The sequence below is a fragment of the Nicotiana tomentosiformis genome, chromosome 6 (assembly GCF_000390325.3).
Source record: "Nicotiana tomentosiformis chromosome 6, ASM39032v3, whole genome shotgun sequence".
In the NCBI taxonomy this organism is placed as follows: domain Eukaryota; kingdom Viridiplantae; phylum Streptophyta; class Magnoliopsida; order Solanales; family Solanaceae; genus Nicotiana; species Nicotiana tomentosiformis.
In genome coordinates, this window is record NC_090817.1 from 683685 (window position 1) to 699462 (window position 15778).

The 15778-nt window shown below is 37.3% G+C and overlaps 2 protein-coding genes across 2 annotated transcripts; both read left to right on the plus strand.

Annotated features, from left to right (window-relative positions):
• Window positions 1-4281: 4281 nt before the first annotated feature.
• LOC138893463 (secreted RxLR effector protein 161-like) lies at window positions 4282-4921 on the plus strand. The gene is made up of 2 exons (XM_070178076.1): window positions 4282-4312; window positions 4473-4921. Exons 1-2 carry the CDS (start codon window positions 4282-4284, stop codon window positions 4919-4921), a joined length of 480 nt encoding a protein of 159 aa, XP_070034177.1.
• A 4181-nt stretch (window positions 4922-9102) lies between these two features.
• On the plus strand, window positions 9103-9444 carry LOC138893464 (uncharacterized). The gene has a single exon (XM_070178077.1). It carries the CDS (start codon window positions 9103-9105, stop codon window positions 9442-9444), a length of 342 nt encoding a protein of 113 aa, XP_070034178.1.
• The last annotated feature ends 6334 nt before the right edge of the window (window positions 9445-15778 follow it).

Below are 15778 nucleotides of genomic sequence, written 5' to 3' on the forward strand. Positions count from 1 at the left end.
GATGTAGGAATTTAGTACAGCAAATCCTATGCAATTAGAGCACATTGTAGTTATTTTCTTGTTTCGTTGGAGGCCAAATTTTTGTTGCAGAAAGGAGGTGATCTTTATTTGTAATGGTTTTTGGAGTTAATGCTAATTTGACAATGGTTACCAAAAACAATCTGTAATTTCTTTAGGTTTGAATTGTTGGGTTTTTGAGTGCGTATACAAATGAGTGTAAAACGTGAAATTTTGTAAAGTATTTTTGAGGTCTTTTAGGGGTAAAAATATGAACTTTGGAGGAATGACTCGATTACGTGAAGGGTTATATGCAATTGTGAATGTTGAATAATGAATGAATGGGATCATATAGATATTCTTAAAAATTCTTGTAAATTAGTAATAAGCTTCACAGCAATTTGGCGATAGGCATTCCTTTGACAAATGAGACTTATGTTTTGCATTATTAACGGCTTCCGTCTATTTTTTTCGTTATAGTTTATCTTTAAATAACATTTTATAAATACTTTTTGCATACTTTTGGTATTTTCTTAAAAACAACATGGCACTGTTGTTGAGCCAAAAAGTGCACATTTTGGGAGAAAGATACCGAGTCAAAAGCCGTAGAATGAGGCAGAATTATAATATATGAACTTTTGTAGGTGCAATATGCGAACATAAAGAGTTTATTGTAATATCTAGTCCAAATTATTTTAATTAATTTATTTATGCTGGCCTAAGTAAGTTTGTTTTGATGATTGACAAAGGAACTCAAGCATGAACCAGGTACATACACAATGTATACAAATACGGGCAGATTCGAGCACAAGGCATGCACGTGAAGGAGATAAGCTTAAGTGGTTATATCTGATATCTCCTAAACGAAAAGATTGCATAAGTGATAAGGAGAAGGACTCCTTACTTTAAGAGAACTCTATCCTAGATAAGGGAGGAGTTAGAAGTTGAAGATAACTAGAACTCTTCCATCAAGGAAGAGCATAGCATTAGAACTCTACCATTAGAACTCTTCCTTTGTGGAAAATTGAATGGAAGAACGAAAGAGCTGAATGGAGGAACAGGAAGAAGGAACAGTTTAACCCCAAGAAAAGCAACAATAAAGGATCAACCAAGGCTATGATCGCTTCTTGGGGAGAAAACTCATATGAAAGCTCAGATAATAATGATGAGAATGAACGAGCACTTATGGCCATTGGAGAATCTGATGAAGAAACTGAGGTAAGCGTCTTTCATCTCAAAGAAAAGATTAAATTTATGTCTAAAGAAAGGTTATCTGAGTTGCTACTAGAGCTAATTAATGAATATGAGGATGTAAATAACGAAAAGGAATAGCTGCCTAAAGAATGTGTGATTTTGAATACTAAGTGCAAACACCTGGAACGTAGGGCTAGTGAAACTGTAAGTGAAAATATTGTGTTGAATAACCCGGCTCATGCACTTGACACAACTATCCTAGAGCTTAGATCTGAAAATCTAAAATTGAATCTAGGAATAGGAAAAAAGACAATTGATCACACACAACTCACTTTAGAAGAAAATGTAGGAAAAATGAAAGATGAATTGTACAAGAGAAATGAACAGGTAAGATTTATAAAGGAGGATATAAGCAAGGTTAAGCATGATCTAGACAGAACTTGTAAATGGAACAAGTCCTCTGATGCACTTTCATGGCTAAAAGAATACCATAGTAGCAACAAAAGAGGACTTGGCATTGGGAACCCTACACCTAAGTGGGATCCAAAAAGTAAGTATCTTACACTTTCTGAGAACAAGATTTGCACACTTTAGTAACATTGGTCACTATAAAAGTGAATGCACTGCAAAATAAAAGGCAAGTCAAAAGAACAAAGATTTTGTTCAAGGTAAAAAAAGGATGCCAAGTTGGGCTAAAAAGAATTTGATTCACCCTTTTGCCTATAGAAAGGGACCCAAACTAGTTTGGGTTCCTAAGACTAACCCCTGATTTCCTATTACAGGTCCAAGTGAAGGGGAGCAGCCAAATATGGTACATGGATAGTGACTTCTCAAAGCATATGACAGGAAGCAAGAACTAGTTTCTTTCACTTGAGGGCCTTAAAGGAGGTAATTTCTCCTTTGGAAATGGGAAGAAAGGTGAGATCATTGGGGTTGGAAAGGTAGGTAAGATTGATTCTCACTCTATTGAGAATGTCTACTTGATAGATGGACTGAAGTACTGTCTAATAAAGTATATCACAATTGTGTGATAGAGGTAACATGGTAGCATTCACCTCTACAAAATGCTTTGTTATTAATCTTACCACTAACAAGATAGTTTTGCAGGGAAAAAGAGTGAACAACATATATGTTGTGGATCTGTCCACACTTTCAGATAATGAACTCACTTGCTTAAGTGTGTTGCATAATGATCCCCTCCTTTGGCACAAAAGACTTGGACATGCCAGTCTAAGAGAACTCAACAAACTAGTCTACAAGGACTTGGTAATAGGGCTGCCTAACATTAAGTTCAAGGAATATAAAGTTTGTGAGGATTGTGCAAGGGGGAAGCAAGTAAGATCCTCTTTCAAAAGCAAGAAAATGGTAAGCACTACCAGAACAATGGAACTTGTCCATATGGATCTTTGTGGTCCAATGAGAACACTAAGCATGGGTGGTAAGAGATATGTTATGATGCCTGTTGATGATTACTCTAGGTTTACTTGGACATTATTTTTAACATCTAAAGATGAAGCATTTGACATGTTCATTTCTTTTGTTAAAAAACTCAGAAACAACTAGGTAATCAACTTGCATCAATTAGATCTGATTATGGTACTGAATTTGAAAATGCTAAATTTGCTGAATTTTGTGATGAGCATGGCATAAATCATAATTTTTCTGCTCCTAGGACTCCACAACAAAATGGAGTAATTGAAAGAAAGAATAGGACATTGGAAGAAATGGCTAGGACTATGCTTCTTTCTAGTAAACTGCCCCATAGTTTCTGTGCAGAAGCTGTGAACGTTGCATGCTACATCATAAATAGGTGCATGACTAGACCTCTTGTTGAGAAGACTCCCTATGAGTTACTTAAAGGGAGAAAACCAAATATATCTCATATTAAGACATTTGGATGCAAGTGCTTTGTGCACAATAATGGTAAAGACTCCCTAGGTAAGTTTGATCCCAGAAATGATGAGGGAGTATTCTTGGGATATTATTCACATAGTAAAGCTTATAAGATTTAACAAAAGAACTATGTGTGTAGGAGAAAGTGTGCATGTGGTTTTTGACGAAACTAACATTCTTTCTGAGAGACAAGTACATGATGATGAAGCAATTGGGCTAGTAAGAAACTCAAATGAAACCACAGCCCAGACTAAAGTTGCACCAGAAGAAGGAATAGGCGATGGAACAGGTTCTTCCACTCAGGGCAACCTAACAGGGGGAACTGAACAAAGAGGAACTGATCTTCAAACCTCGAGGGAACCTGCCCAAAAACATGTTTCTCAGCAACAAAACATTGAAGGAACATCTAGGGGAAACCAGCTAGTTGTGAAACTTTACAAGTATCAAAGTTCTCATCACATTGAGAACATAATTACTGATCCAACCTCTAGAATCAAAACCAGATCTTCTTTGAAGAATCCTTATGCTTTTGATGCTTTTTTATCTCTTATTGAACCTAAAAATATTGCTGAGGCTTTGCAGGATGCAGACTGGGTGAATGCAATGCAAGATGAACTCAAACAATTTGAAAGAAGTCAAGTTTAGCATATGGTACCAAGACCCAAGGACAGATCAGTGATTGGCACAAAATGGGTCTTCAGAAATTAACGTGACGAAGATGGAACAGTTACAAGGAACAAGACAAGATTGGCGATTCAAGGATATTGTCAAGAGGAGGGCATAGACTATGATGAGACTTTTGCTCCAGTTGCAAGATTGGAAGCAATTAGACTCCTTATAGCCTTTGCTGCCTGCATGGAATTCACTCTCTATCAGATGGATGTAAAGAGTGCCTTTCTTAATGGCTATCTAAAGGAAGACGTGTTTGCCAAGCAACCTACGGACATTGAAAGTAAGGAATGTCCTGATCATGTTTACAAGCTTGACAATGCACTTTATGGGCTCAAGCAGGCTCCAAGAGCATAGTATGAAAGATTATCAAAATTCTTGCTTGAGCATGGCTACAAGAGAGGTAAAATTGACAATACTTTATTCTTGAAATAAAAAGGTAAAGATCTCTTGGTAGTTCAGATATATGTTGATGATATAATCATTGGAGAAACTACTGATAAATTACGTAAAGAATTTGCTAAACTAATGGGGAGTGAATTTGAAATGAGTATGATGGGTAAGCTTAATTTTTTTTTTAGGCTTACAAATTAAATAAAATTCAAATGGAACTATGATCCATCAGCAAAAGTATGTGAAAGAGTTTCTTAAAAGGTTTAAAATGGAAGATTCAAAAGAAATTGACACTCTTATAAGAACAACCACAAAATTGGATATAGATGAACCTGGTTCATCTGTTGATCAGAAGTTGTATATGGGAATGATTGGCTCCTTGTTATATCTCACTGTTAGCAGGCCTGACATTTTTTTCAGTGTAAGACTTTGTGCTAGATTTCAGGCAAATCCAAAGGAGACTCACTTGACTGATGTCAAGAGGATCTTGAGATACCTAAAAGGAACCACTAATCTTTGTCTATGGTATCCAAAACGTAGTAATTTCAACTTTGTGGGATATGTTGATAATGATTATGCAAGTTTTCTTGTGGATAGAAAAAGAATCTCAGGTATGACATATTTTCTTGGCTCATGTCTTGTATCTTGGGACACCAAAAAGCAAAATTTTGTGGCCTTATTTACTGCTGAAGCTGAGTATGTTGTTGCTGCCTCATGTTGTGCTCAATTGTTGTGGATCAAACATCAATTAATGGATTTTAGAATTAATGTATGATGTATCCCCATCTTTTGTGATAACACTAGTGCAATTAGTATGACCAAGAACTCAGTTCATAACAAAAGAACTAAGCACATAGATGTTAGGCATCACTTTTTGAGGGACAACTATGAAAAGGGTTTGATCACTGTGGAATTTTGTGCTACTGACAAGCAAATAGCTGACATCTTCACAAAATCTCTAAGGAGAGATCACTTTGAAAGGAACATATAAGAATTATGGATGATTAAGATCAATTAAAAGGAACCAGTTCTAACTAAAAAATTAGTTATATAATTTATGAATTTTGTATATAATTAGATTAGATTTTGCTCAGTCTCATACTTTCACTAGTATACTCTTGTGCCATGTGCTAAAATATCTCATTAATCTCTAATGATATTATCTTTATTCTCTTAGAAAATTCAGACCTATACAAGATATTTCTCAGTGAAGAACCTGGTTCATCAAGATTACTTAGTACGTACTCTCCACTCAGTATAAAATAATTATATTTGGATTATGATCAAAAGGAGAGTCACATTTAATACTAGCCCCCCTTGAGCTTTTCCGTTACAAAATGAACCAGTTTCATCCAAAGAGAGTCCCAAAATGCAATAAGTACCTAGATTCTAGGGAGAGTCCTCAACGTCTTTTCAAACTGACTCCCAGTTTGATTAGACTTTTGAGCTTCTAAAAAAGTTGTCGTTACCCAATTAAATTCTCCCTCTTTATATTGATTTGGCCTTAGCGGTTTCTTCACTTCTAAATTTCTAGTCATCAAATAATTCTCTCTATCTTCTCTCATCTTCTAAACACACACATACTCATCTTCTCTCATTCTCTAACCATTAATGGCTAACATATCTGAAAATCCCTCATCACCACCCAAAGAATACACACCCATACCTTCAACCACACCTATCTCTAAGAAAGGAAGATTCAAGATGCTTGCTCGCAAAGTAGTCGCTGGAGGAGAACAAATCAAGAAAATTAATGAGCAATTAAGGGCAAGTCAGGCAGAAGAACTCCAAAAATCTGAAGATTCCTTCAAATCTGCAACTGAGGGGAAAGAAATTGTTTCATCTGAAATAGAGCAACTAATATCTGGTCCATAAATTACATCTGAGACAATCTCTAAGGTTGCTGAAAATTTGGAAAATAGGTTTGTTTTGGTAGGAATTATGGTTGAGGTTGAAACAACTGAATCTGGAAAAGTGGGTGGTAAAAAAAAAAAAGAAAAAAAAAAGAGTGAGGGTGCTCAGGGTGATGTGAGAGGAATAGGAAAAGGAGTGATTGAATCGTCACCCACTCTTGTTGGTTTGACTTAAGAAACAGGAGCTATGACAGCATGGAGTGAGAAATCTGCTGGAGAGGAAGAAAGTTTGAGAGAAAAGGGGGGTAGTGGGTCTGGAGAAGCTGCTGAAGGGTTGGTTAGGTTGGGGAAGAATGTTTAAAAGCTTGTTCCATCAGTACAGGAACCCCTCGAAGACCTACTAAAACGTGTGTCTAACAGCTATAATCCAAAAAGCAAGAAGAGTTCAGGAGTTAAAATCCCTGGAATTGCTAGGGCAAACAAGAAAAGAAAGGATACCTCTTCTATCCCTGTAGAGACTCCCCCCACAAGAGGAAGAGCTACAAGGAATAAGAAGAAACCGAGTGAGGCTAAACTTGAAAAGGCCTTGAAAGAAAGTAAAAGAAAAGTTGTTGCAAAGGGAAAAAAGAAAGTGAGTGAGTCTGTTGAGGCTATTGAAATTGAGGATATGGATCTGGTCCTTCATGATGAATAGGAGGTAGAAGAGGTGGAGGTTGTGACTCCAAAGGCAAGGAAAATAAGACTTCCAAAAAGAGGTCTCCTTCGAAGACAAAGTTTGCAGAGCCTTCTACCTTGGCATGAAGAACCAAGTATGCCATTAAGTCTAGAAAAGTGAAAGTAGTGGAGGAAGAAGAGAGTGAAGAAGAAGAGAAATATGATAAAGAGAAGGACAAGATGGTTAAATTTGAGAAAAGAACCACCTTGAAGAGTAGACTCCTCAGGGACCTGGAGGAGGAAGGCATGATTATGCTGCTGGAAAAACTACAACTGCAGGGTTGGAAGGACACGGTCCTTCAGATGGATAGAAAGCTTGCCAGAACTGATATTGTGGAGTTCATGGCAAATTGTGAGATCAAAAATGGCAAAGTCACCAGTGTGGTAAAGAGGGAGACTGTGAACTTTGATGACAATGAATTGGGAGAAATTCTGGGAGTACCTGATGAAGGGTACAATGATTACAAAAAGTTAAAATGGCCAAGCCTAGAAAACCTCCCCACCTCACTTGACATTACAAGGAAGTTTGGTGATAATAAGGAAGAGCTTCAGCCCAAGGCTGTATAAAAAAGTGAGATGAAGTCACCCCACAAAGTGTTGTTTGAATTTGTTAACTAGGTTGTGCTGCCCAGGCAGGAAAGAAGGCACATTGCCACATTCATAGACCTAGTCCTTATGGAATGCCTGGATAGTGGGAGGCAGATCAATTGGCATGGGTTTATCATCCAGCTTCTTGATAGGGTTCTAACTGGCACCAAAACTCATGCCATACCATATGGTTTCATTCTCAAGGTTGTATTTTCTAACTTCAATATACCTCTCAAGAAATGGGATGTTAGTACAAGCAATGATAATTTTGGAACAAACACCTTGACTACTTGTGACTATGAAGTCCATGCTACTGCCAAAGAACTTGGGTCATCCAAGAAGGTGCCTGTGAACAGCAAAGTAAGAGCCTTGGTTCAAGAGAGTGGGACTAAGGATGCTGAGATTGAGAGGCTAAAGAAGAGGCTGGCGGAAGTAAAAACTAAGAGGGATGCTCTCAGGGCTGAGCTGCAAAGAAGAAGGAGAAGAATGAAGGCATTCTTCATGATAAGTTAAAGCTACTTCAGGCCAGAAACCAAGAACCTGGCCCTTCCCAGCCTTGAAACCTTCCTAGCATGTGCCTTTTACTTTGAACTGTGATGTATATAACCAAATGAACCTAGTCCTTGATGATTTATGACTTTAAAGAGGAAAGTGTTCTAACGATTTTGAGCTGAGTTGAAACAGGTCTTATGCTTATAAAAAGAACAGAGTTTATCATCATCAAAAAGGGGAAATTTGTTGTCCTAAGTAAGTTTGTATTGATGATTGACAAAGGAACTCAAGCATGAACCAGGTCTATATATAGTGTACACAGACACCGACAGATTCGAGCACAAGGCATGCACGTGAAGGAGAAAAGCTTAAGTGGTTATATCTGATATCTCCTAAACGAAAAGATTGCATAAGTGATAAGGAGAAGGACTCCTTACTCAAAGAAAACTCTATCCTAGATAATGGAGGAGTTAGAAGTTGAAGATAACTAGAACTCTTCCACCAAGGAAGAGCATAGCATTAGAACTCTAGTTATTTCTATTCTACCAACTCTATATATTACACAATATTCTCATTTTACAGGTACGCACAAACGCTGAAGTTAAACATGAGTTGAGAGCAAAATAGCAAGGCATTTTGCAAGCCATTCCTGTATGATTCAAGTGTGCAAACCTGAAGCTGCATGAACCAGATAGAAGAACTAGTTCCAAGTGTCTGTCTTTTATTCTAGTTTTATTGTAGTAGGACTTTTGAGTTGTACCTTTCAGCTTTATCTAGAAGCAATTGTACTAGGTACTCTCAGTGTTGTATTCAAGTTACAGTTAACTTAAAGTTATCGCAACAGCTAAAGGCCGGTTTCCACAAAGGGTTAGAGGTAATTCTTAGGTTTACAATGAGTTTTGTAAATGCTGTTTTGGCTCAGTGATTTAGTGAAGTGTTGGGGAAAATTCTACTGGGTAGTGGGTCGTAGTTTTTTCACCTTTTGAGCCAGGTGTTTTCCACGTAAAAATACTTGGGTTATTTACTTTCTGTATTTATTATTCTGCAACAGTATAAGGAACGCATAGAAGAACCAGATTCTTCTAAAATCTGTGCATAGGAAAAATTGGACACCATATAAATCATCCCCCCTCCCCCGTGTGGTATTGAAGTACAAAACAATAATTGGTATCAGAGTAGGTTATCCTTGAAGAGGCTAATACCTTAGGAGAAGATCAAGATGGGTGCACCACCTGAAAACTAGGAAGTACAATCCATTGCTAGGCCACCACTCTTTAATGACCAGTACTACTCTTGGTGGAAAAACAGAATGAGAGATCACATTCAAAGAGAGGACTATGAGCTATGGAACATTGTCACTGATGGTCCACTGGCTACATTGAAGAAAAATGTTGAAGGAGTAGATATGCCAAAGACAAGAGCAGATTGCATTGCTGAGGATTTGAAGAAGTGGGAGAAGAATGCTAAATCCAAGAAATGGCTTGTTTGTGGACTTAGTCTAGATGAGTACAACAGAATCCAAGGATGTGCCACTACTAAGGAAATTTGGGACACACTACAGGTGGCTCATAAAGGAACTACTCAAGTGAAGATATCTAGAGGAACTCTACTGTACTCTCAGTATGAGATCTTTGCTATGAATGATGGATAAACCATTCAAGAGATGTACACAAGGTTCACTACATTGACAAATAAACTAAAATCTCTTGGAAGGATTAATCCTGAAGAAGAGAGGGTTGAGAAGATACTTACTAGGGTCTTGCCAATTACTTGGGAAAGCAAGATCACTACCATCCAAGAGTCAAAGAATATTTCCACTCTCCCACTAGATGAATTGATTGGAAATCTCACTGCCTATGAACTTAGGAGACAAACCATGAAGATGGATGTACCTAAGAAGGAAAAGAGCTTGGCACTCAGAATTATTGAAGGTTCTGATATAGAAGATGATAAAATGGCTATGATCACCAAAGACTTCAAGAAGTACCCAAGGAAAGGAAAGGGTTCCTCAAGAACTGGAAGCTACAGCAAGGCAAAATCTCCTGAGAAGCAAACTAATGATGGATGCTACAAGTGTGAAAAACCTGATCATCACATCAAAAAATATCCTTTGTGGGAAATTGAATGGAAGAACGAAAGAGCTGAATGGAGGAACAGGAAGAAGGAACAGGTTAACCCCAAGAAAAGCAACAATAAAGGATCAACCAAGGCTATGATCGCTGCTTGGGGAGAAAACTCATATGAAAGCTCAGATAATAATGATGAGAATGAACGAGCACTTATGGCCATTGGAGAATCTGATGAAGAAACTAAGGTAAGCGTCTTTCATCTCAAAGAAAAGATTAAATTTATGTCTAAAGAAAGGTTATCTGAGTTGCTACTAGAGCTAATTAATGAATATGAGGATGTAAATAACGAAAAGGAATAGCTGCCTAAAGAATGTGTGATTTTGAATACTAAGTGCAAACACCTGGAACGTAGGGCTAGTGAAACTGTAAGTGAAAATATTGTGTTGAATAACCCGGCTCATGCACTTGACACAACTATCCTAGAGCTTAGATCTGAAAATCTAAAATTGAATCTAGGAATAGGAAAAAAGACAATTGATCACACACAACTCACTTTAGAAGAAAATGTAGGAAAAATGAAAGATGAATTGTACAAGAGAAATGAACAGGTAAGATTTATAAAGGAGGATCTAAGCAAGGTTAAGCATGATCTAGACATAACTTGTAAATGGAACAAGTCCTCTGATGCACTTTCATGGCTAAAAGAATACCATAGTAGCAACAAAAGAGGACTTGGCATTGGGAACCCTACACCTAAGTGGGATCCAAAAAGTAAGTATCTTACACTTTCTGAGAACAAGATTTGCACACTTTAGTAACATTGGTCACTATAAAAGTGAATGCACTGCAAAATAAAAGGCAAGTCAAAAGAACAAAGATTTTGTTCAAGGTAAAAATAGGATGCCAAGTTGGGCTAAAAAGAATTTGATTCACCTTTTTGCCTATAGAAAGGGACCCAAACTAGTTTGGGTTCCTAAGACTAACCCCTGATTTCCTATTACAGGTCCAAGTGAAGGGGAGCAGCCAAATATGGTACATGGATAGTGACTTCTCAAAGCATATGACAGGAAGCAAGAACTAGTTTCTTTCACTTGAGGGCCTTAAAGGAGGTAATTTCTCCTTTGGAAATGGGAAGAAAGGTGAGATCATTGGGGTTGGAAAGGTAGGTAAGATTGATTCTCACTCTATTGAGAATGTCTACTTGATAGATGGACTGAAGTACTGTCTAATAAAGTATATCACAATTGTGTGATAGAGGTAACATGGTAGCATTCACCTCTACAAAATGCTTTGTTATTAATCTTACCACTAACAAGATAGTTTTGCAGGGAAAAAGAGTGAACAACATATATGTTGTGGATCTGTCCACACTTTCAGATAATGAACTCACTTGCTTAAGTGTGTTGCATAATGATCCCCTCCTTTGGCACAAAAGACTTGGACATGCCAGTCTAAGAGAACTCAACAAACTAGTCTACAAGGACTTGGTAATAGGGCTGCCTAACATTAAGTTCAAGGAATATAAAGTTTGTGAGGATTGTGCAAGGGGGAAGCAAGTAAGATCCTCTTTCAAAAGCAAGAAAATGGTAAGCACTACCAGAACGATGGAACTTGTCCATATGGATCTTTGTGGTCCAATGAGAACACTAAGCATGGGTGGTAAGAGATATGTTATGATGCCTGTTGATGATTACTCTAGGTTTACTTGGACATTATTTTTAACATCTAAAGATGAAGCATTTGACATGTTCATTTCTTTTGTTAAAAAACTCAGAAACAACTAGGTAATCAACTTGCATCAATTAGATCTGATTATGGTACTGAATTTGAAAATGCTAAATTTGCTGAATTTTGTGATGAGCATGGCATAAATCATAATTTTTCTGCTCCTAGGACTCCACAACAAAATGGAGTAATTGAAAGAAAGAATAGGACATTGGAAGAAATGGCTAGGACTATGCTTCTTTCTAGTAAACTGCCCCATAGTTTCTGTGCAGAAGCTGTGAACGTTGCATGCTACATCATAAATAGGTGCATGACTAGACCTCTTGTTGAGAAGACTCCCTATGAGTTACTTAAAGGGAGAAAACCAAATATATCTCATCTTAAGACATTTGGATGCAAGTGCTTTGTGCACAATAATGGTAAAGACTCCCTAGGTAAGTTTGATCCCAGAAATGATGAGGGAGTATTCTTGGGATATTATTCACATAGTAAAGCTTATAAGATTTAACAAAAGAACTATGTGTGTAGGAGAAAGTGTGCATGTGGTTTTTGACGAAACTAACATTCTTTCTGAGAGACAAGTACATGATGATGAAGCAATTGGGCTAGTAAGAAACTCAAATGAAACCACAGCCCAGACTAAAGTTGCACCAGAAGAAGGAATAGGCGATGGAACAGGTTCTTCCACTCAGGGCAACCTAACAGGGGGAACTGAACAAAGAGGAACTGATCTTCAAACCTCGAGGGAACCTGCCCAAAAACATGTTTCTCAGCAACAAAACATTGAAGGAACATCTAGGGGAAACCAGCTAGTTGTGAAACTTACAAGTATCAAAGTTCTCATCACATTGAGAACATAATTACTGATCCAACCTCTAGAATCAAAACCAGATCTTCTTTGAAGAATCCTTATGCTTTTGATGCTTTTTTATCTCTTATTGAACCTAAAAATATTGCTGAGGCTTTGCAGGATGCAGACTGGGTGAATGCAATGCAAGATGAACTCAAACAATTTGAAAGAAGTCAAGTTTAGCATATGGTACCAAGACCCAAGGACAGATCAGTGATTGGCACAAAATGGGTCTTCAGAAATTAACGTGACGAAGATGGAACAGTTACAAGGAACAAGACAAGATTGGCGATTCAAGGATATTGTCAAGAGGAGGGCATAGACTATGATGAGACTTTTGCTCTAGTTGCAAGATTGGAAGCAATTAGACTCCTTATAGCCTTTGCTGCCTGCATGGAATTCACTCTCTATCAGATGGATGTAAAGAGTGCCTTTCTTAATGGCTATCTAAAGGAAGACATGTTTGCCAAGCAACCTACGGACATTGAAAGTAAGGAATGTCCTGATCATGTTTACAAGCTTGACAATGCACTTTATGGGCTCAAGCAGGCTCCAAGAGCATGGTATGAAAGATTATCAAAATTCTTGCTTGAGCATGGCTACAAGAGAGGTAAAATTGACAATACTTTATTCTTGAAATAAAAAGGTAAAGATCTCTTGGTAGTTCAGATATATGTTGATGATATAATCATTGGAGAAACTACTGATAAATTACGTAAAGAATTTGCTAAACTAATGGGGAGTGAATTTGAAATGAGTATGATGGGTAAGCTTAATTTTTTTTTTAGGCTTACAAATTAAATAAAATTCAAATGGAACTATGATCCATCAGCAAAAGTATGTGAAAGAGTTTCTTAAAAGGTTTAAAATGGAAGATTCAAAAGAAATTGACACTCTTATAAGAACAACCACAAAATTGGATATAGATGAACCTGGTTCATCTGTTGATCAGAAGTTGTATATGGGAATGATTGGCTCCTTGTTATATCTCACTGTTAGCAGGCCTGACATTTTTTTCAGTGTAAGACTTTGTGCTAGATTTCAGGCAAATCCAAAGGAGACTCACTTGACTGATGTCAAGAGGATCTTGAGATACCTAAAAGGAACCACTAATCTTTATCTATGGTATCCAAAACGTAGTAATTTCAACTTTGTGGGATATGTTGATAATGATTATGCAAGTTTTCTTGTGGATAGAAAAAGAATCTCAGGTATGACATATTTTCTTGGCTCATGTCTTGTATCTTGGGACACCAAAAAGCAAAATTTTGTGGCCTTATTTACTGCTGAAGCTGAGTATGTTGTTGCTGCCTCATGTTGTGCTCAATTGTTGTGGATCAAACATCAATTAATGGATTTTAGAATTAATGTATGATGTATCCCCATCTTTTGTGATAACACTAGTGCAATTAGTATGACCAAGAACTCAGTTCATAACAAAAGAACTAAGCACATAGATGTTAGGCATCACTTTTTGAGGGACAACTATGAAAAGGGTTTGATCACTGTGGAATTTTGTGCTACTGACAAGCAAATAGCTGACATCTTCACAAAATCTCTAAGGAGAGATCACTTTGAAAGGAACATATAAGAATTATGAATGATTAAGATCAATTAAAAGGAACCAGTTCTAACTAAAAAATTAGTTATATAATTTATGAATTTTGTATATAATTAGATTAGATTTTGCTCAGTCTCATACTTTCACTAGTATACTCTTGTGCCATGTGCTAAAATATCTCATTAATCTCTAATGATATTATCTTTATTCTCTTAGAAAATTCAGACCTATACAAGATATTTCTCAGTGAAGAACCTGGTTCATCAAGATTACTTAGTACGTACTCTCCACTCAGTATAAAATAATTATATTTGGATTATGATCAAAAGGAGAGTCACATTTAATACTAGCCCCCCTTGAGCTTTTCCGTTACAAAATGAACCAGTTTCATCCAAAGAGAGTCCCAAAATGCAATAAGTACCTAGATTCTAGGGAGAGTCCTCAACGTCTTTTCAAACTGACTCCCAGTTTGATTAGACTTTTGAGCTTCTAAAAAAGTTGTCGTTACCCAATTAAATTCTCCCTCTTTATATTGATTTGGCCTTAGCGGTTTCTTCACTTCTAAATTTCTAGTCATCAAATAATTCTCTCTATCTTCTCTCATCTTCTAAACACACACATACTCATCTTCTCTCATTCTCTAACCATTAATGGCTAACATATCTAAAAATCCCTCATCACCACCCAAAGAATACACACCCATACCTTCAACCACACCTATCTCTAAGAAAGGAAGATTCAAGATGCTTGCTCGCAAAGTAGTCGCTGGAGGAGAACAAATCAAGAAAATTAATGAGCAATTAAGGGCAAGTCAGGCAGAAGAACTCCAAAAATCTGAAGATTCCTTCAAATCTGCAACTGAGGGGAAAGAAATTGTTTCATCTGAAATAGAGCAACTAATATCTGGTCCATAAATTACATCTGAGACAATCTCTGAGGTTGCTGAAAATTTGGAAAATAGGTTTGTTTTGGTAGGAATTATGGTTGAGGTTGAAACAACTGAATCTGGAAAAGTGGGTGGTAAAAATAAAAAGAAGAATAAAGAGTGAGGGTGCTCAGGGTGATGTGAGAGGAATGGGAAAAGGAGTGATTGAATCGTCACCCACTCTTGTTGGTTTGACTTAAGAAACGGGAGCTATGACAGCATGGAGTGAGAAATCTGCTGGAGAGGAAGAAAGTTTGAGAGAAAAGGGAGGTAGTGGGTCTGGAGAAGCTGCTGAAGGGTTGGTTAGGTTGGGGAAGAATGTTTAAAAGCTTGTTCCATCAGTACAGGAACCCCTCGAAGACCTACTAAAACGTGTGTCTAACAGCTATAATCCAAAAAGCAAGAAGAGTTCAGGAGTTAAAATCCCTGGAATTGCTAGGGCAAACAAGAAAAGAAAGGATGCCTCTTCTATCCCTGTAGAGACTCCCCCCACAAGACGAAGAGCTACAAGGAATAAGAAGAAACCGAGTGAGGCTAAACTTGAAAAGGCCTTGAAAGAAAGTAAAAGAAAAGTTGTTGCAAAGGGAAAAAAGAAAGTGAGTGAGTCTGTTGAGGCTATTGAAATTGAGGATATGGATCTGGTCCTTCATGATGAATAGGAGGCAGAAGAGGTGGAGGTTGTGACTCCAAAGGCAAAGAAAATAAGACTTCCAAAAAGAGGTCTCTTCGAAGACAAAGTTTGCAGAGCCTTCTACCTTGGCATGAAGAACCAAGTATGCCATTAAGTCTAGAAAAGTGAAAGTAGTGGAGGAAGAAGAGAGTGAAGAAGAAGAGAAATCTGATAAAGAGAAGGAC